The 23,762-nt window shown below is 33.4% G+C and overlaps 1 protein-coding gene across 2 annotated transcripts in view; it reads right to left on the bottom strand.

Annotated features, from left to right (window-relative positions):
• The window catches only part of LOC127718466 (cyclin-dependent kinase 14-like), a 75,102-nt gene that overhangs the window by 14,863 nt on the left and 36,477 nt on the right, over positions 1-23,762 (bottom strand). For both annotated transcript variants that reach the window (XM_052224511.1, XM_052224510.1), the window contains exons 8-15: positions 14,540-14,634; positions 13,205-13,267; positions 9,800-9,861; positions 9,087-9,148; positions 8,616-8,736; positions 3,486-3,579; positions 2,487-2,550; positions 976-1,076 (exon numbers count right to left, since the gene is read on the bottom strand). In XM_052224511.1, the coding sequence (XP_052080471.1) occupies positions 976-1,076; positions 2,487-2,550; positions 3,486-3,579; positions 8,616-8,736; positions 9,087-9,148; positions 9,800-9,861; positions 13,205-13,267; positions 14,540-14,634 (662 nt within the window). The remainder of the gene's footprint in view (positions 1-975; positions 1,077-2,486; positions 2,551-3,485; positions 3,580-8,615; positions 8,737-9,086; positions 9,149-9,799; positions 9,862-13,204; positions 13,268-14,539; positions 14,635-23,762) is intronic.

The raw sequence follows: 23,762 nt of genomic DNA, 5'->3' as shown, positions 1-23,762 counted from the left end.
GGGGTCAACTGACCATTTTGGTCAAGTTGACTTATTTGTAGATCTTACTTTGCTGAACATTATTGCTGTTTACAGTTTATCTCTATCTATAATAATATTCAAGATAATAACCAAAAGCTGCAAAATTTTCTTAAAATTACCAATTCAGGGGCAGCAACCCAACAATGTGTTGCCTGATTGGTCTGAAAATTTCAGGGCAGATAGATCTTGACCTGATAAACAATTTTATCCCATGTCAGATTTGCTCTAAATGCTTTGGTTTCAGAGATATAAGCCAAAATCTACATTTTACCCCTATGTTCTATTTTTAGCCATGGCGGCCATCTTGGTTGGTTGGCGGGGTCATCGGACACATTTTTTAAACTAGATACCCCAATGATGATTGTGGCCAAGTTTGGTCATATTTGGCCCAGTAGTTTCAGAGGAGAAGATTTTTGTAAAAGTTTACGGACGACGGACGACGGACGCAAAGTGATGAGAAAAGCTCACTTGACCTTTCAGGTCAGGTGAGCTAAAAAAAACTCTGAGGAAATAAGATGTGCTAATGCTTATACACTGGCATACCATTAGTGGTTCCTCTTAAACTGACAGATGGAGAGTTGTCTCATTGGCACTCATACCACATCTTCCTATATCTATAATCACAAACTTATAAAACAAATTGATAACGCCCCTGCAGGAAACAACAAACTTTAGTCTTGCTTTTTTACTCTGCCAAGGAGCGAAAAAAATGAGAGACAAAGTACTGTTAATTCAGATATTATTGGGTGCATTTATTATTGCAATTTGTGAAGAATGGACAAAAATGTGAGATTAATCATTGCGATTTCAGGAAAATCTGCATACAAATGAATGTATCAGATATCAGAATGCAAGTTCTAATCATTGCAGTACTCACCCAGTTGCATTAATCGCATTAATAAAAACCTGGCAATAACTTCTGAATTTACAGTATGTTAAAATAAAATGTCATACCTGCAGAAATTGACTAGCAAGATCTTCAGCATTAGGAATGAAAGACAGTTTTGGAATTGCTAATGACAATGAAGACACTCTCTCATACATAACAAACTTTTCTGTAAAATAAAAAAAAATATGTGAGTATTATATTCTAATATAAAAGATATTTATCAAACATTCATAAAAGCTACTGTAAACAGCGAAATTTTCGTGCCGTCTTTGATTCAGGATTTCCATACTGAATTCAAATTCGCGCCGCCTTTAATTTGCAATTTCCAGGGGGTGTTTATCTATGTAAGAAAAAATTTAAGCAAAAATACTAAACTCTAAGGTAAATTCAAAACAGGGAAGTCCATAAAAAATGACAAAATAAACTGCTATCAATTGGACTTGGTCCTATGAATCAAGTTTAAGTGAAGTGTTCACAGTAGTATTATTTTCTTGTATTAACTCTTCCCGCCAAAAAAAAAAGAGAAAAAAAAAACTGCCCCGATAATTTTCCTGTTTACAATAAATGTAAATGACTATGTATGAGTATAATAAAGAGGACAAAACTAAGCACTAAGAATTAAAGGCAGAATAATGAGATACACATATTTATATGTAGCAGCATATCTTACTAAACATTACATTGTATTATAATTAAAAGTATTTTTCCTGTATGATTTTTGTAGTGTTTGTTCTATGGGAGACAAATCTAGTTAAACCCTGCCACATGTGCCTGTTCAATGAATTTTGAGAAGTGTTCGTTATATGTTTAAAGTTTTTTTGATATTTGGAGTAAGGTTTTGATCGGTAAATGTTAATCGTCTCTGATAAATGTATTCACACCTTTTTTAACCTTTGTGAGTTAGATTTAGGGGTTTAGACACCTGTCTATTGTTAATCCCTACTTGTCTTCTGGTTTTCTGTGATGTATTTTAACGTTAACTGTCTCATTGACATATCAGCACAGTCATTTATTCATAATCTGCAAAGACTGGTGAGCTAAGAGTCAGAATAATGTGTCCGGGTAGGATGACATGCCTTCTTGTGGACTGTTACCTTGAATTGAGTAACTAGCACATTAAAAATCCTGCTCAGCGTGTTGTAAAACATAGATATATTTAAACTATTGAATTCAAAGCTTTAGATACATTTTCAGCGTACGTTGGGTTTAGTACTTATGATGAAAGAAAAGAGATGACATGTCCAATCTATAGGCTAGAAACGAGGGACTTTTATTTGGTTTTGCCCGCTCTGTGCCCATTCACATCATGGAAAGGTGGAAATAACACAATCTACTTGAGCTATAGTGTATTTCTTTAAAGTTTGTAGTTGCCTCCTTGGTATGCCCCCCCCCCCTCCTAAAAACCTTCCTAGAAATTTAAAATTAAATTCAAATTATGAGTTTTTTTGTTGGGATTCTTGTTGTTTCCTTCATACAAACCACTCTTCCAAATAGCATCCTATCTTTCTCTCCAAGCTAACTCCTATCATACTGAGATAATTTAGACACACCCCTACACATCTCCCCAAAAACTTACTCCTATCGTACTGAGGTAATTTAGAGACATCCTTCCATGTGTTGTCTGTGGGGGTTCCCAGCACCTAAAAATAGACATGAATTACGTTAAGATGAGATCACAATATATCATTTAAAGTATAAAGTATTGATCCTGTCATGGTATCAATTAGGCAATACAAAAAGTTTAACTGAAACTTGTTTACATTTGCTTGGATGAGGCAATCAGACTATTTTAAAAAGAACTTACATGTTGTGGTAAAAAATATATTTAATAGTCATAATTTGATTTTTTTTGGGTCAAAATGTACACATGCCAAAATACTTGATTTTGAAAAAAGATAAAATTATAAATAAAATTGTGTGTAAAACATTTCATGGATATAAAACAAATCTTACATTTATAGATGCTCACATTCATGAATTAATCCTCATCATATAAATAAACAATTAATTTTACTACAGTATTAGATTTCATTATCGCCCCTGAACCATTGAAAAATGTACCAGAATAAAAGAACTTTCATCATTTAAAGTGAGTCCAAAATAGAGCTTAGGGCTGACAAAACACTTAACTGAGTTAACTCCCTAAAGCATATTTGACCTTAGATGGTATTGGCTATTTTAGGTCCTTTTTGGCCAAATAGCTCTTCAACTGTGTCGGTTCTTATACATCCTTGGCTATCAAATATTCAGCTTTGAGACTTCCTGATGACGGTAAATCAAGAAAAGCATTTTGGACGCATGAAATTTTTAAAGTGTTGTTTTCATTTTTTCTGGTTAAGTCAACAGGATGCTTTAGCAGCAGTCTTAAATTTAAACTTCTTATTAACATTAATGTTTTTTTTTTTAACAGACATCTACTATTTTTGCTATTAGATGTTCTGCATTTGCAACATTATTTTTATAAAAAAAATTGATGAGTTGAAATGCAGGCTTTTCTAAACTATTATACAATGGAATTATTAAAAAAAATGACTGATACAACCCTGAAAAAGATGATTAACCTATTTGTACTTACCCTAAATATTTTATCTAACTGATCATAGGAGTCCTTCATACCAGGAAATGTCGGAGCACCAGCAATCATTTCTGTGAATATACAACCTACACCCCTGCAAAATACATGTATACAATAGATAATTACCAAGACAGAAGGAGCACCTCCTATAACAATTAATAACTCCCAAAGATAGAAGGAGCACTTCCTATAACAATAAATATCTCCCAAAACAGTAGGAGCACCTCCTAAAACAAATAATAACTCCCAAAACAGTAGGAGCACCTCCTATAACAAGTAATAACTCCCAAGACAGTAGGAACACCTATAACAAGTAATAACTCCCTGACAGTAGGAGCACCTCCTATATCAACAAGCATTCTGAGAGTATTGCATGGCAATACATAGTCCCCTACCGGGTAAAAATTCATTATACTGGAACAAAATGCTAACTTGTTCTATAACTTGTCATGGTGTAAACAAAAAGTAAATATCATGTCAATATCTTCAAGCATGACTAAAAACAGTGTGGAAAATTGATTATATGAGTGAATTTTTCAAGTCCAAGGACCATAACTCTGCACAAAATTATTAGACCGAAACAAAAATTTGAACTTGATCTGTAACTTGTCATGATAAAATTATATACCAATTATCAATCAATATCGTATAAGCATGATGAAAAAAACATTAGATATGATTAATAGTTCTCTAAAATTAGATATGATGTAATACAGTGTATATCTATTTTCAAATTATAATCAAATATAATTAATAGTTCCAAATATTTTTTCTTTCATTTGTCACAAACTAATATAGATTTGTAACTTATCTATAAAATGTCAACAACTTTTATCTACACACTGTAATGTATTGAAATATATACATAATAAAAATAGATTATTATCTAATTAAAGGATTTCTCTTCATAATTTTTTTTTATATATATAGCATTCAGAAAATAAGTTTATACTAAATAACTAACAAACCTGCCAACAAATTCTTCAAATAATTGAACAAAGAATGTCTTTTAAAAAATTAGTTATCTCCCTTTGTACAGAAATATGGTTTAACATAGTACTCTAACATTAGATATGGTCCAGAGTTATGGTCCATAACTCTGGATTAAATCATCAGACCGGAACAAAATTTGAACTTGATCTAAAACTTGTCATGATAAAACTATATACCAAATATCAAATCAATATCTTCAAGAACGAAGAAAAAAAAGTGTGGAAAGCTGATTTGCCGGACTGACAGAAGGACAGACAGACGGACAGACAGACAGACAGATAGACAGACGGACGGAGTGCAAACCTAAAGTCCCCTTTGACTTCGTCTGTAGGAGACTAATAAGTAACTCTCAAGACATTAGGAGCACCTCCTATAACAATTAATAACTGCCAAAACAGTAGGAGCACCTCCTATTACAATACATAACTCCCAAGACAGTAGGAGCACCTTTTATAACAATAAATAACTGCCAAGACAGTAGGAGCACCTCCTATAACAATTAATAACTCTCAAGTCAGTAGGAGCACCTCTTATAACAATTAATAACTCTGAAGACAGTAGGAGCACCCCCTATAACAATTAATAACTCCCATGACAGTAGGATAAAAAATTTCCTGACTCTCAAATCCTCAATTTATGATAGAAATCGAGTGAAAAATTTCTGGACCTTGTTTAGCACTTTTTAGTACCCTTTCTGTCGAGCCTTTGACTTTTGTCGAAAAAGAAAGCCATAGCGATCCTACATTCCGTCAGAAGCTTGTTTATGATCATAAGATAATATTCAAAAGTAAATTTCGTAAAAAAAAAATTCCATTTTTTCCGTACTTTACTTATAAATGGACTTAGTTTATCTGCCAGGAAACATTACATTCACTCTGTTGTTAAAGTTTTTGAAATTTTAATAACTTTCTTAAACTATCCTGGATTTCTACCAAACATGGACAGAAGCTTGTTTATGATCATAAGACAGTATCCAGAAGTGAATTTTGTAAAAAAAAAATCCTTTCCGCGGAACCCTTACAAATTTTTTTAAAAGAATAGTTTGTGGAATAAATCTAAAGTACAGATAGCCTTTACTGAAAAGTTATTTCATAATAAAGTGAATCGTCTGAATTTAAAAAAGAACAGTTTATTTATGCAAGCAAATCAAAGTATTTTCTTTCACTTCAGGTCATATTTACACAAGCACACATTAAAAGATTATACTTTTTGAAAAAAATTAATTTGTTACTTCATTAAAACGTGATTAAAATTGCCTTTAGTTGTTTTATTTGTATTTCCATTTTATTTTTTCATTTTCAAATTTTCAAGCATGATTGACATTAAAATTTCAACAATGTAAGACCACCAAATTTTTTAAAGGACGTTCAACAATTTACATTCTGTCAGTCCTATATCAGACAGAAACAAGAATGTGTCCATAGTACACGGATGCCCCACTCGCACTATCAATTTCTATGTTCAGTGGACCGTGAAATTGGGGTCAAAACTCTAATTTGGCATTAAAATTAGAAAGATCATATCATAGGGAACATGTATACTAAGTTTCAAGTTGATTGGACTTCAATCTCATCAAAAACTACCTTGACCAAAAACTTTAATCTGAAGTGGGACAGACGGACGGACTAAGGGACGGATGAATAAACGGACGCACAGACCGAAAAACATAATGCCCCTAGGTGGGGCATTAAAATGAAATTTTGCAATCTCTTTTGAATTGGTGTTTAATTTCCAGTGGGAAATATTTTATTCATATCAGGATGCAAACTTGTAAATGTGATATGAATTTGAACCTAACATTGTACTAAACGACACAGGCTGAACCAGATTTTAAATGTGCTAGTTCACAAGGTAACATGCAAATTCATTTCTTGTAAAAAATATTCTCTAAACTCACCACATATCTAAAGACACTGAATAATTTGTGGACCCCAGTAACACATCAGGAGGTCTGTCTATACTCACCACATATCTAAAGACACTGAATTATTTGTGGACCCCAGTTACACATCAGGAGGCCGGTCTATACTCACCACATATCTAAAGACACTGAATAATTTGTGGACCCCAGTAACACATCAGGAGGCCGGTCTATACTCACCACATATCTAAAGACACTGAATAATTTGTGGACCCCAGTAACACATCAGGAGGTCTGTCTATACTCACCACATATCTTAAGACACTAAATAATTTGTGGACCCCAGTAACACATCAGGAGGCCGGTCTATACTCACCACATATCTAAAGACACTGAATAATTTGTGGACCCCAGTAACACATCAGGAGGCCGTTCTATACTCACCATATCTAAAGACACTGAATAATTTGTGGACCCCAGTAACACATCAGGAGGTCTGTCTATACTCACCACATATCTAAAGACACTGAATAATTTGTGGACCCCAGTAACACATCAGGAGGCCGGTCTATACTCAACACATATCTAAAGACACTGAATAATTTGTGGACCCCAGTAACACATCAGGAGGCCGTTCTATACTCAACACATATCTAAAGACACTGAATAATTTGTGAACCCCAGTAACACGTCAGGAGGCCGGTCTATACTCACCACATATCTAAAGACACTGAATAATTTGTGAACCCCAGTAACACGTCAGGAGGCCGGTCTCTACTCACCACATATCTTAAGACACTGAATAATTTGTGGACCCCAGTAACACATCAGGAGGTCTGTCTATACTCACCACATATCTAAAGACACTGAATAATTTGTGGACCCCAGTAACACATCAGGAGGCCGGTCTATACTCACCACATATCTAAAGACACTGAATAATTTGTGGACCCCAGTAACACATCAGGAGGTCTGTCTATACTCACCACATATCTAAAGACACTGAATAATTTGTGGACCCCAGTAACACATCAGGAGGTCTGTCTATACTCACCACATATCTAAAGACACTGAATTATTTGTGGACCCCAGTTACACATCAGGAGGCCGGTCTATACTCACCACATATCTAAAGACACTGAATAATTTGTGGACCCCAGTAACACATCAGGAGGCCGGTCTATACTCAACACATATCTAAAGACACTGAATAATTTGTGGACCCCAGTAACACATCAGGAGGTCTGTCTATACTCACCACATATCTTAAGACACTAAATAATTTGTGGACCCCAGTAACACATCAGTAGGCCGGTCTATACTCACCACATATCTAAAGACACTGAATAATTTGTGGACCCCAGTAACACATCAGGAGGCCGTTCTATACTCACCATATCTAAAGACACTGAATAATTTGTGGACCCCAGTAACACATCAGGAGGTCTGTCTATACTCACCACATATCTAAAGACACTGAATAATTTGTGGACCCCAGTAACACATCAGGAGGCCGGTCTATACTCACCACATATCTAAAGACACTGAATAATTTGTGGACCCCAGTAACACATCAGGAGGCCGTTCTATACTCAACACATATCTAAAGACACTGAATAATTTGTGAACCCCAGTAACACGTCAGGAGGCTGGTCTATACTCACCACATATCTAAAGACACTGAATAATTTGTGAACCCCAGTAACACGTCAGGAGGCCGGTCTATACTCACCACATATCTAAAGACACTGAATAATTTGTGGACCCCAGTAACACATCAGGAGGTCTGTCTATACTCACCACATATCTAAAGACACTGAATAATTTGTGGACCCCAGTAACACATCAGGAGGCCGGTCTATACTCACCACATATCTAAAGACACTGAATAATTTGTGGACCCCAGTAACACATCAGGAGGTCTGTCTATACTCACCACATATCTAAAGACACTGAATAATTTGTGGACCCCAGTAACACATCAGGAGGCTGGTCTATACTCACCACATATCTAAAGACACTGAATAATTTGTGGACCCCAGTAACACATCAGGAGGCCGGTCTATACTCACCACATATCTAAAGACACTGAATAATTTGTGGAGCCCAGTAACACATCAGGAGGTCTGTCTATACTCACCACATATCTAAAGACACTGAATAATTTGTGGACCCCAGTAACACATCAGGAGCCCGGTCTATACTCACCACATATCTAAAGACACTGAATAATTTGTGGACCCCAGTAACACATCAGGAGGTCTGTCTATACTCACCACATATCTAAAGACACTGAATAATTTGTGGACCCCAGTAACACATCAGGAGGCCGGTACCATAAAGTGACTACTTCATTGGAGTAGGTGTGACTAGGAATAGATTTAGCCCTGGCTAAACCTGCAATGTATAAAATAAAACTTGTCATAATTATAGCAAGGAAATGAAGAAATTTCTGTATTCAATGATAAAAGTTTCATTCAAATCAGACAATAACTTCAGGAGATTGTTTTTCTAAATGTGTTCTTATATGAAATATATGCTTAATTTTCAAGAGGTGGAACACTTTTGACTTCTGACTGTATATTGCTTTTTTTCTATTTGGATAGATTTACCATGCATTTACATATATTTTTTAAAATTTTAAAATTAAAAATATGAGGTTGTTTAAACAATTTGTTGATAAATAAAAATTATCTCCCCTTGGTATTGTTTTTCCACATCTTCTTATCTCCCCTTTCACAACTTACCAAAATCAGCTAACTTGAGATCACCCTGTTCACTTATTAACAAATTTTGGGGCTTCAGATCCCTGAAAATATAAATAACATGATTCACTAAAATAAAATTCTCTACACAAAAAGATTTAAGTTACAATTTTCTACATAAGGAAATGCCTGTACCAAGTCAGGAATATGACAGTTGTTTTCCATTCTTTTGATGTGTTTGAGCTTTAAATTTTGCCATTTGATAAGGGACTTTCCGTTTTGAATTTTCCTAGGACTTTGGTATTTTTGTTATTCTACTTTTAACATACACCTAAAGGTACACATAAAGTAATAAACAATTTATTCTACCCCAGGGCCTTGTCATGTGCCAGTCTCAAGCCAGGAACCTTGTCAGTAGTTGTAATATGCAATATGTCATGTAAGACTAGTTTTGATTGGATGATTGTCTGCACTCAATTCCATAGTTGACGGTCGCAGTTATTTGCAACAACTTTGAGCGATCACAGCTGACGTTTCCAGGATATTTCAATTGTTTATTTTTGAACATTTAAAGACTTTTGCATTAGAATAGGAACTACAGTACTGTATTTGGGATATTAGGGTCACAAATCTTTGATTTACTAGCCCCATTCCGCACTGCAAGTAAAACTTACATTTGTGACCATCAAATTCCTAATTGACGGTGGCAAATCTTCAAATACAGTACTGTTATTCCTTAATTAACACAACTATACCTGTGTAATATTTTCCTTGTATGACAATATCGTAGTCCTCTCAGTAATTGGAATAAAAATATCTGTAAAAGAAAAAGTAATTTACCAATATCAATATTCTGATCATAAATGAAATCACAACTATACAAATATTTAAGGTCATTTAAACTTTCTTGGCAAAAAGGGGGGATGTGAATTACATAAGCTATTAAATTCCATTTCTCTTCTTTTTTTTCCAGGTTTATTTACATTTTTGCACTTTGTATCAACATTTTTCTATATCGGTTTTATGAATATGAACATATTGCTGTTTATTGAATTTGATTTTTGATTTGATTTTGGTGTTTTAACGCCACTTTTAAGCACCGCTTTTGGGCTATTTCGTGGCGGCCAATTTTAATTGGTGGAGGAAGCCAAAGTGCCCCGAGAAAACCATCAACCTTCGATAGGAAAACTGACAATCCTAGTCAATTAAGATTGGAGTCGAGTGCACCCGCACGAGCGGGGTTCGAACTCACAACCTCAGTGTTGACTGGCTAGTGATTACAGTAGTAACTACTTAGACCACTCGGCCACCGAGGCCCCTCGTATAGGTAAAGAAGATAATATATGCAAACAACAACTACTGACCGTACTGGTTACAGTATTATTTATACTCATACGACCATTGTAAACAACACATCCTTGAAAGTATATGCGTCACGATACAAATCTTAAGTTTCACTTCAATAAACAGAAACGTGCATTTCAAAATTGTCGAGCAATGAAATATTTTTAGATATCATACACATTTTAGATAGTTTCGTATTTCAGTACTATCGTTAGAATACATAAAAGGTAATAAAAAATTTTAAATAGTTTCATGTCTGAACATTTTCGTGAGTATGAACTTAATACATAATTTGCAAATTATTCTTTTTTAAATACGGTCTTTTTGTACTTTTTGTTCAGTTAAAACTTCGGCCCCGTGGTAATAAAACGATAAAGGGGGGCTTTAATTCACTGTACACAGAAAAAAACAACAACACCTATCATTGATTTCTTTCAGCATCTACACACACTCTGCTTAACCATGTTCAATTGGCAATATTAACTGAGATGTGTAAACGCCATATGATGAACATATGGTAAGTAGAAACTCTAGTGTAGATCTCAGATGTTACATTCCAGGACTGGAGAACAGGAAAGTGGTTACAAACATATCCGTCGACATCTGTTATTTCATAACGGTCAATCAAATATTGATTGCGACTGTTAAATTTTACGCAGGAATAACTTCAACTTCATCAGTTGAAACTCTCGATATGATCGCTTCCATGTAAGCAGAAACCATGTAACAGGGAAATAATGATAAGAAACGAAAGCCTTGGAATATCGTATCAACTAAAGATATATACTAGATATACAGGAACTGCTGGAACATTGCTTCAGAGAAATGTAAGGTTTACAATTGGGAAGTGGAAATCATATGTTTTTGTCGTAAACTTGTTTTTTCACCCCCGATCCGCATTGTAAATTAATAGATTTATTTTAAAATATGAGGCAGACCTTACCATATCTGTTGTATCTGTGATGCTAAGTTCGATGGGAAAGATGCGTGCAACATAGACAACAAACTTTAAATTATTTAAATTGGGGACATTATATTTTATAGCTGGACGTGATGTTTTTGAATAAAAGTTGTTTTTTACGAATAATTATTTGTTCCTCCCTAAAACAAGAGAATGATTCAACTTGGAAGATAAATTATCATGGCTGTTGATGAATATTAAACCTGCGATTAAAAAAAAACCTACAACACAGAGGATTATAATATGATATAATGGACTAAAACTAGAATGACAATGAGTGACAAAAGAAAGAAACGGTAAATTAAACATGAATGAATGATATAGCTTTCCAACGATGACTGATTCATACCATGATCTTATACTGATGATTTATGATAAATGCTGAAGATCTGCATTCTTCTTATATATAGGATTTTATTGAAATTGATATATTTCATATTACTTTTTCTGAAAAAAGTTGTATATTTTATTGTTATATGTCTCAATTTCTAAGTTCTCACTCGTTTGTTCTTTGACGAAACGCTTAAGTTGTTTTACTTTAGGCACTGAAATAAAAATAAGACGATTTATCGCACCGCGGGTAAATTATCACGTTGTGATTGGTTTAAAGCCGTCACTTGGTGACCCCCTATGGATCCGTAGGGGGGTTAGTAAATTTCATAGGGGTTCATGACGTCACGTCTACTGTTAATGGTGACGTCATTTATTAATGTTGTTGTGTTTCATTGTTTATTTTTCTACAAAACACAGCAGAAACAGTCCCGCGTGCGATAAATTCTTTATACGGTTCACTACTGACCCCCTACTGACCATAGAGGGTGAATAAAATCCATAGGAGATTCCGCCTTCGGCCTCATCCCCTATGGATTTTACTAACCCTCTATGGATCCATAGAGGGTCAGTAGCGAACCATATAACTTATAGTGGTATGATTGCAAACGATACAACTCTCCACAAGACACCAAATGACACAGAAATTAAAAACTTTATTTCACCGTACTGCCTTCAACAACGAGCAAAGCCCAAACCGCATAGTCAGCTATATAAGACCCCGAAATGACAATTTGAAACAATTCAAACGAGAAAACTAACGGCCTTACTAACATGATTAATGTACAAGATAATGAACAAAAAATAAATATATTACACAGCAAAAAAAAACAACCACTGAAGTACAGGCTCATTATTTGGGACAGGCACATACAGAATGTGGCGGTATTATACTGGTTTGAATGTGACACCCCTTTCTACCTAAATACAGTTGTTCATCTGAACTCAAAATTCATTTTGTTTTTGAAATGTTATGTTGGAACTCTTTATCTGAGGTGATCTGTCACCTATTTTAATTTGATCCAGTGATGAGTCTTTTGTACACAAATCGTGCGTCTGGTTTGATTAATTCTAAGCCCGGTATCTTTGATTTATTGATTATTGTTTTTTTAACACCATTCATAAGCGCCATATTTGGGCTATTTTGTGGCGGCCAGTTTTTATTGTGGGGGGAAGCCGGAGTAGCCGGAGAAAACCACAGACCTTCGATAGGAAAAGCTGTTTATTGAAAGTATATGGACTAATTAGATAGATTATACAAAGATCTCTAGATCTTTCAAATAAAATGCTTTGGAAGAATTATGCCTCAGAACGTAACAAAAAGTTCATTTGAGGTGCATCAATCAATATAAGATTGGGGGTTGGTTTTCAAACCACAGCAAGACGTCTGTACCCAAATATGTATGTTGAGACCCCCATCCCGCTCCTTCCCCCGTGAAAAATAACCACCAATGTTTTATTTTGTCTGAATCCCCATGTGTGTACTGTATCAATGTTTATTGGTGCTGAAATATTTACAACATACCTTTACATTAAAAGCATTTAAACCTCCTGGATGCCTCTCTAAATACTGACTTAGGTCTGTATGCTAAAAGATAAATATAAATTCATTTATTTAATAAAATTTAGAACATAACATTAAGACTGATTCTTAAATAAAGAAGTCAAGTTAACACCTTCTACACTGCTACTTTTGCATAGGTACTATTCCTGTACCAAAAATCTATAGTACTGGAAATCTACTTTTAATATTTAGTACTATTTTGTTACTTTAAAATTATTGTAATATTTAGGTACCGGTATTTTACAGTACTTGATATGTACTTGAAATTTAAGTACTACAAAATTTTGGTTACACCATTACATTTTCAGCATTTTGAAAGTTTGTCTATTTCAAATCTCTTAAAGTTATGATTTTCAAACATGGAATATTGCGATCACTGTTGGTATTACTTCTGTACCAAATATTTCAAGTACAAATCAAGTACTGTAAAATACAGGTACCTAAATATTACAAGAATTTTAAAGTAAAGACATAGTACTTAATATTAAAAGTAAATTTCCAGTACTACAGATTTTTAGTACAGAAATAGTACCTATGCAAAAGTAGCAGTGTAGCGGTTAAAATAGGTAAATTAAAACCAGATATTATTGTTATACTTATATGCACATTCACGGTTCTACAGTCTGTCGATACCTATAATTTGGCATTGCACAAGGTTATGTTTACTCTGACTGTAAATGACTCCTTTACACTAAATCCATTGGATGTTGGATGTGTACTGATTGATATTTTAGTCTTAGATACATGATTGTTTTTATTAGTTGTTATTGGCTTTGAACTAGCTGTCAGTAAGGGTGAGTACTCTCAGATCTGTACTTTGTGTTTTTTGTTGTTGTGAGGAATGTATGAAGTACAATATTAACAGTTGTAATTATTAGTTATTATCATAAGGGAAGTCGGTAGTATTTTCAATTAATCTTCATCAAAATTTAAATTTCTTTTATTCTTTTAGAATCAACAACCTCCTAACATTAACAATCCCATCTCCTTCTATTCCTATAAAATATACAGTAAATTCAGAAATTATTGGGATTTTTGAGGAATGGACAAAAATGTGAGATAATTCTTTGCAATTTCAGAAAAAATCTGCATAAAGATATATGTATCAGATTTCAGAATGAGAGTTTTTATCATTGAGATAAATATCCAGTCGCATTATTCGTATTTATAAAAAACTCTAAATAATTTCTGAATTTACACTAATAATATGTTAAAAGTGTTAAATTTGATTAAAGGGAAATAATTCTTACTACTCTAAAACTGGCACTCAAGAAAAGATGGCTTATATTTACTTACCACATATTCAAAGACGAATGTTAATGTTTCTTTTGTGTGAATTATATCATGAAGTGTAACTATATTGGCATGTTTAAGTCCTCGTAACAATGAAGCTGTAAACAGAAATAATATTTAGTAACAGAAAAATAAAAAATTCAGATATCAGGTCCATAACCAGGATGTCTCTGATGGGGGGTTATTTGGGGTCATGGTGCTCTGACTTTAATAGTCAAACTTCAATTTGAAATTCAAGTTTAATAGTCTAAAACTAATTATTTTTAGGTTTTTATTTTTCAGGGGGTTGGTAGGATGGGGTCATGGATTAAACCCCCACAACCTATTGCAGGATACAGGTATGGATACAACTCGAGGGGACTACTTCCTATATGCAAGGTGATAGGATGTGCCGCTGGAATAGGTCACATTTTCAAGCTTGAAAATATGTGAATAGGAGGGGAAAACTATCAGAATTATATGATAAGGTCAATAAAGTTCCCATTATATTAAAATCCCTGTAATTACAATTTTTACCTATGCAATATATGAAAAGGTATACATTTATAAATCTAAAATATATGAAAAGGATGGGGTAACAGAAACCCAGCGGCACTCCTATCAATTAAGTATTGACGCGCCCCCCCCCCCCCTCCCCTCCCACCCCCCCAGGCCCCAAAGAAGACAACAAGACATCTGTTCATTGTGAAAGACACTACCTTGACATCTACATGTAGAATTTGAGCAATGGTAAGAAGTAAAATAGAAAACACTGTGTAACCGCAAATTACAAAAAATTCCTAGCTTTATAATTGAGTTTGATTACAAGTATGTTGGCATCTCCAGCCCAGTGGTCAGCCTATAACCATTACCAAATATTATCTAGTAATCAGCCTGACCATTACCAAATATTATCTCCTTTTATTAAATATTTAGTGGTAAATACATGTATACTGTATGTGTAATACAATCAATGACAATCGTGCTGTATCAAAACCCTACAACTCTATGATGTCACGTCATTGATATCGGTCACGGTTACATAAGCCTTATCAAACCCTAACAACTCTATGACGTCACATCGTTGTCAATATAATGGAATTTGATGCGACTGTCATACAAGTGAGAGGTTTACCGCTATAAAAACAGGTTCAATCCACCATTTTCTACATAAGAAAATGCCTGTACCAAGTCAGGAATATGACAGTTGTTGTCCATTCGTTTGATGTGTTTGTGCTTTTGATTTTGCCATTTAATTAGGGACTTTCCGTTTTGAGTTTTCCTTGGAGTTCAGTATTTTTGTGATTTAACTTTTCATTGATATCAGTCACGCTTACATAAGCTTTATCATACCCCTACAACTCTTTGACATCACGTCATCGATATCGGTCACGCTGGTAAAGGCTTTATCAAACCCCTAATCTGTATTACATCAACTCACGAGGGAAAACATCTACTTGAAGTATATAATAAAGTGTATATGATTTTTTTTTTCAATATCACACCTCGTATCAACCCTCGACCAATATAATCCCTCAAGCAGAGCTCTTGGGATTATATTGGTGTCTCGTGTTGATACGGATATGATATTGAAAAAGCCATATGATATTCTCTATTGACTGTCATTCATATTCAATATAAACTTAAAAGATTTTGATGAAGTCATATCTCAGCTGAGAATCATAAATCATATCTTATTAAAAATTCATATCATTTTCTAGATTAAAGGTCAAAAATAACTAAATTAGGAAACCTAAATCAATTCCTAACGGCTGTTACATGTGAATTTAGAGATTAACGATATAATTGACTAACACAGGTTGATCAATCATATCAATAAAACAACAGTCAGTCGGAAAACTCAATGAAAAACCTTTTATCAAGGTAGATAATTATACAAATAAAATTATAGTAGGTCTGAAAGTTCAATGAAGCTGGATAGTTATATGAATAAAATTACAGCAGGAATGATAATAAATAAGAATAAAATGCTTTGCTGGGGCGCAGCTTGATATGACCGCAGAGGTCGAACCCTGAACAGTTGAGGCAAGTATGGACACAACATTCAAGCTTGATACAGCTCTGAATTTGGATTGTTATTAAATATTTGACACAGCATAGGTTTCTGACACAGAAAGAATGTGGTCTAAGAACTTGAATTTATTTAATTTACCTATTATGGTCCAATGTCCAAAATCAAAATACATGGTTAGATTCAGCATATCAAAGAACCCCATATATTCAATTTTTGTTAAAATCAAACAAAGTTTAATTTTGGACCCCAACTTGGACAAACTTGAAAACTGGGCCCATAATCAAAAATCTAAACACATGTTTAGATTCAGCATATCAAAGAACCCCAAGAATTCAATTTTTGCTAAAATCAAACTAAGTTTAATTTTGGACCCTTTGGACCTTAATGTAGACCAATTTAAAAAATGGGACTTAAAATTAAAAATCTAAATACATGGTAAGATTTGGAATATCAAAGAACCCCAATAATTCAATTTTTGATGAAATCAAACAAAGTTTAATTTTGGACCCTTTTGACCTCAATATGAACCAATTCGATAGTGGGGCCCACAAATAAAAAATCTAAATTCATGGTTAGATTCAGCATATCAAAGAACCCCATATATTCATTTTTTGTTGAATTCAAAAAAAGTTTAATTTTGGACCCAACTTGGACCAACTTGAAAACTGGGCCCATAATCAAAAATCTAAACACATGTTTAGATTCAGCATATCAAAGAACCCCAAGAATTCAATTTTTGTTAAAATCAAACTAAGTTTCATTTTGGACCCTTTGGACCTTAATGTAGACCAATTTAAAAAAACAGGACCCAAAATTAAAAATCTAAATACACGGTTAGATTTGGAATATCAAAGAACCCCAATAATTCAATTTTAGATGAAATCAAACAAAGTTTAATTTTGGACCCTTTTGACCTCAATATGAACCAATTTGATAACGGGGTCCACAAAATAAAAAATCTAAATACATGGTTAGATTCAGCATATCAAAGAACCCCATATATTCAATTTTTGTTGAAATCAAACAAAGTTTAATTTTGGACCCCAATTTGGACCAACTTAAAAACTGGGCCAAAAATCAAAAATTTAAATACATGTTTAGATTCAGCATATCAAAGAACCTCATATATTCATTTTTTGCTAAAATCAAACAAAGTTATTTTTGGACCCTTTGGACCTTAATGTAGACCAATTGAAAACTGGACCCAAAATTAAAAATCTAAATACACTGTTAGATTCGGCATAACAAATAAATAAATGTGATCAAAGATTTTACAAATCTAATGCGCCATACTGTGCAATTAAAGATTACTTCTTGAAATTTTTCAATATTTGAAATTTGAAAAATAAATAATATTTGCAGAATAATTCTTTTTAATTTCTGAAATCTGAAATGAGAAAAAATTGACCCCCCACAATTTATTTTTATCCCCCCCCCCCCCTTTTTTCCCCCAAAAAAAAATTTGTTCCCTCAAGATATGGTCATAATCTCAATTCAAATTTCCAATGGAGTTGGCAACCATAATTACCCATTTAAATTTACCATAGTGCTAACTTAATCTATTTTATAATAGAATTAAAAATATAAGGTCAAATCTTTCATATGGATTTTTTGGTAAAAAAAAAAGATGCAACATTTGCAGATATTTTTACTGGTCTTCCTTTATAAATATGCATTTCTTTAAACATAATTTAAAAGCAGTGTAAGGGAAGTAACCAAAACGTTGTATTTGGATTACCTCCCTTACACTGTTTTAAATTATCTTTATTGTTCATTAACCATTACTTAATACATTATTTAAAAGCAGTGTAAGGGAGATAATTTCAATGATGTATTTGATTTATCTCCCTTACACTGCTTAAAATTATGTTTTGTACTAAAGTATTTGTCCATTAACCAGGACAACCTTGTTTTTCCCCCTTTTTTGCCCCTAATTCCTAAACGGTTTGAGCCATAACCCCCCAAAGCAAATCCTAACCATCCCTTTGTGGTATGGAAACTTGTAGTATAATTTCAGAGAGATCCATACACCGTTCCACAGTTATTGTCTTGAAACTAGAAAATGCTTATTTTTGGCCCCTTTTTGGCCCCTAATTCCTTAACTGTTGGTACCATAACCCCCAAAATCAATCCCAACCTTCCTTTTGTGGTATTTAACCTTATGGTCAAATTTCAAAAAGATCCATTCACTCAAACTAAAGTTAGAGTGCGAAAACCAACGTGTCTTCGGACGACGCCGGACGACGACAACGACGACCCCAACGTCATACCAATATACGACCACAAAATTTTTTTGCGGTGGTATAAAAAGCAATAGTTTGTACCAAGTGTAATAGGTATTTCCCTTCCACAAAAAGGACAATATAGATATATTGGAATTTCCAACTGTATTTTTATACCAAGTGTAATAAACAGTTCCCTTTAAAAAAAGACTTCCTTGCCAAAATTATTGTAATCTTTCAACTGTATTTTCTATAACAAATAATTCTGCAAACAATATGCAGAATCAAATTATTAGAATTTCGTTACTTATTATTATAACAAAAATAACATGCAAATGTTACTCTTCCACAAAGAAGGACATTATAAAATAATTAAAATTTCAACTTAATGCTGCACCATGTGTATTAGCTATGTCTCTTCCACAAATGAGGACATTAAAGATATATTGAAATTTTTCAACTGCATTTGTAACCAACATCTATTTCTTTTCCACAGAGGACACTAAAGAATTACTGGAATTTTCATATGTATCTATAAACCAAGAGTAACATTTATTTCCTTTCCACAAAGAAGAACATTATAGGATTTTTGTAAATTTTCAATTACATTTTTCTACCAAGTGTAAATTAAACCTATTTCCCTTTTACAAAAAAGAATTTTACCGAGTTTTTGTAAATTTTCAATTGTATTTTTATATCAAGTGTAAAAACTATTTCTTTTCCACAAAAATTGACAAAGAACATTATAGAATTTTTGGAATTTTCAAACTGTACTTTTGTACTAAAAGTAACAGCTATTTCCCTTCTACAAATATTACAGAATGACGTTATTGACTTTTTGGAATTTTCAACTGTATTTTTGTACCAAGTGTAACATCTATTTCCCTTCAACAAAGAAGTATATTATAGAATTATTGGAAATCCATTAGGTACCTACTTCTCTACTTATTCCAACTAAATTACTTTACACAACTGACCTATCAATACAACAGATACTAAAAACCTACAATAATTCCTTCCTGGGTCAGACATGTCCATGTAATTCATTTATTACCAATTACACAAGAATTATATATATTTCTCTGGATAATAAAAACCCATAAAATTCAACAACTATTCCTGCTTAATGTTCTGTCTATAATATAACTATAATTGTAGTTTTATTTCATAAGATTTGGGTATGTAATTATTATATGTACTTTATCGTAATTTTGTATTAAGCTTTCAGAAAAACATTGCCTTAAATGGCCTTATAACACAATTAGTTGGTAGTGCATTTCTTAAGAAAAAATATATAGAAAGTTTTTCAGCTTTAAATGAGAATTTTTATTTTGAATTCCCACATTTTAACAGACCAATAATCAATTTTAATTAATTCTGGAATACATACATCAATGTCAATAATTTTAACATTATGGCCTGTCTAAACTCAAAGACATTATTTAAAAGGGAATTGTAAAAGAAATTTCTTAGGTGGTCCATTTATATATATAATAACCAAGCATATAAAATAGAAAGGCGAAAAACAAATACATTTGCTTTATCTTAATAATCCAAATATAAAAATGAAAATAATTTCTGTTTAGTGTATCTTAAGTATAGCAGATACACATAACATTTTACCAATGGTCCATCACTGCTAACAATGCATCCATTCTGCAATAAAATTGAGAATGGAAATGGGGAATGTGTCAAAGAGACAACAACCTGACCATAGAACAGACAACAGCCGAAGGCCACCAATGGGTCTTCAATGCAGCGAGAAACTCCCGCACCCGGAAGCGTCCTTCAGCTGGCCCCTAAACAAATATGTATACTAGTTCAGTGATAATGGACGTCATACTAAACTCCAAATTATACACAAGAAACTAAAATTAAAATCTTTTTACCAAATGCTCATCACTACTAATAAAAAAGAAGAATGTGTCTGAGGACACAAATGCCCCCGCCCTCAAGCTTGCTTATAACATGTGAAAATACTTTTGGGACAGACGAAATGACGGACAGAAAGACAGACGGAAGAACAGACGAAAGGTCAAGGGTAACACCTAATGCCCCCTTCGCCTAGAGGCGGGGGCATAAAAATAGATCAAACACAACAACAACCCAGATAAGATTGAGGTCAGGTCAGGTCAGTAGGACAAACATTGACTTATCATAACAAAGAACATAGTCATTATAATGATGTTGGTTTTTTAAAGTTCTGCCTGAAAAATTATTTAACATTCCAATCACATGCCTCTCCATCTGTTTACTTCCACAATTTGATGTTAAATAAAGTATCACTTGACTTAAGGATGTTAGCTCCTCTTGCTTTTGATTTTTTTGCCAGATATTCGGAATCCTCATGTTTTATCCATGAAGTGCCATTAACAATTTTGCCTGCCAAATTAACCCCCAACTTTTCTTTTCATAATTTTATTACATATAGTTTAAAAAGCCGTATTTGAAAATCTTATTAAATCCTTGTTATTTTTTCATTGTTTTTGAAAGAAAAAAGGTGCCAATTTTAAATGTAAGAAAAATATAGAGAGAATCATTTCCCACCAAATTTTCAATAGCTTATATCTCGAAAACAAGCACACGAACCCTATATTTTTTTCTGCTTTTTTTAGGTTCCTTCATTTATACTAGAACACAACCCCGGGTCCGTGACTGAATTAAAATACACCTTATTTTTTAGGCTGGATTTTTATTATTTTTATTGGCATCTGATAACATCATGCTGATTACAAGGTCACAGTTTTCTCTGCTTACCAAATATTTCTGTTTCTACTCTAAATGCTCACATTAAATCTGTATTGATATCATGTGTTAAATTTCTTTCTTTACACATTTATCATAGTATCAGTGATTTCAATAGCTCCTCACACTATGTTTTAATGCTTCATGCATGCAGTTTATTTTAGTAATCCAGAATGAATGTTAAATTCTCAGGATTGAAGACACAAAATCAGAAGGATCCATCAGAAAATTACAATCAGGACCTTTGACCTCTGTTATTTTCTAACATTATGAGAGGTTTAGCAGTAATTGCTTGTATGTTCCCCAAGCATAAGCAGATTTATAAAGTTGTAAGTCTGTCCATTCCTTACATCCATAACTCCCCCTTTTTTCATAAGCAGAAAACCAAAAACATTTTTGTTATATTGAACAATAGATATACTCCCTGTTCATTTTCTAACTCATTTCTCATAAGAGAATGATTTTTAAAATTTCTGACAGAAAAATACAACTTTACCATTTTCTTCGCCTCAACAAAATCACAGATGCTAAACTTAAAATTTCTTTTTAATTGTCAGCAGTGCCAACAATTATTTGTTATTATTTCAGCTTATGGGAAATCACTTAATAATAAGTCGATAAAATTTGTGTATTTAATTTTCATGGAGATAAAATTGACCCTTATTCCTCAATCCTGGTCCATTGACTTTATAACTAAGGCATGTTACACAGATAAGGCATAACTCTGTGTCCACACTTTATTTCAATTACTGTGGATTCATTACTTTCGTTGGTACACATGTACCGATTTTCATGGATAAAGGAAAACTTGTAATTTCAAAGATAATTGATTTTGTGGTTTTGTTAAAATCTCAGCATACAGGCAAAAATTTTGTATTTCTTCGCAAACTTTAATTCCTGGTTCACTGCCTGTACCCACCAAACCTACAAAAATAAGAATCCCAAAAATAACTAAAGGGGGGGGGGCACAGTATAGCTGTTTACAGCTGCCCATCTTACCAGCAGTAATTTTATTTCTTTACATTATATAATTTAATTATTGCAGCTAATACTATTAAAGTTTTATTCCTAAAACACTACAATCAGTGGAATATTAATGCCATGCTAGGGTAATTAGAATACAGACAAACTTAACTTGGTCCATGATTGCTTGTTTAGAGATCAATGTTTAAAACCAATCTAACAAATTGAAATTTTGTGTCTTTATTTAAGTTGTTAGGGGGCTCCAAAAGGGTACCACCTTTCAGTCACAAGGTCACATTTAAAATTTGCTTCAGGGTACCAGGTCACCTTTAAACTAAAACAGTTAATAATACAGGTTTGAACGTTTTTAAAGGTCACAGATCCATTTAAATGAGACAAACTACCACAAGGTCATAGTTTGGGGCCACTGTAATGTAAACTGTTATGGTACCCACTTTGGTGACAAGGTCACATTTAAAATTTGGCTCAGGGTACCAGGTCACATTTAGACAAATGACAGTTAATAATACAGGTTTGAACATTTTTAAAGGTCTATTTGAGACAAACACGCCAAGGTCATACGTTGGAGCCTCTGTTATGTAAGCTTTGCATGGTTTCTTTTTGCAGTTATCAACTTTGATTCAAAGCTATGACTGATTGGATTTTGGTGTTTAACGCCACTTTCAGTACTATTGGCTAAATAGTGGCGCTCAATTTTTATGTGTTGTAGGAGTCTCCGGAGAACACCATGACATTTGGCAGGAATCTGACAAGTCAATTAATATTGGAGTGGAACGTACCTGCCACGTTTGCAGTTTGAACCTCAAAACCTTAGTGTGGACAGGCTAATGATATATATAGATGATCTACTTCGATCACTCAGCCACCCAGACTCATTCAAGGCTATGTACCAGTGACAAAAAAAGTCATTTGAATACTAAATTTATTAGAAAATACAAAACTGATTTTTCAAATTATGATATTTTTCACTGTCCATTTTAAATATGAGATTAGATGTTGTTAATAAACTAGAGGCTCTAAAGAGCCTGTGTCGCTCACCTTGGTCTATGTGAATATTAAACAAAGGACGCAGATGGATTCATGACAAAATTGTGTTTTGGTGATGGTGATGTGTTTGTACATCTTAATTTACTGAACATTTTTCCTGCTTACAATTATCTCTATCTATAATTAACTTGGCCCAGTAGTTTCAGAGGAGAAGATTTTTGTAAAAGATTACTAAGATTTACGAAAAAATGGTTAAAAATTGACTATAAAGGGC

The sequence above is a fragment of the Mytilus californianus genome, unplaced genomic scaffold, assembly GCF_021869535.1.
Source record: "Mytilus californianus isolate M0D057914Y unplaced genomic scaffold, xbMytCali1.0.p SCAF_10, whole genome shotgun sequence".
NCBI classification, from domain to species: Eukaryota; Metazoa; Mollusca; class Bivalvia; order Mytilida; family Mytilidae; genus Mytilus; species Mytilus californianus.
Note: the sequence above shows the minus strand (reverse complement) of the source record. Positions and strands in the feature narration are given on the sequence as shown.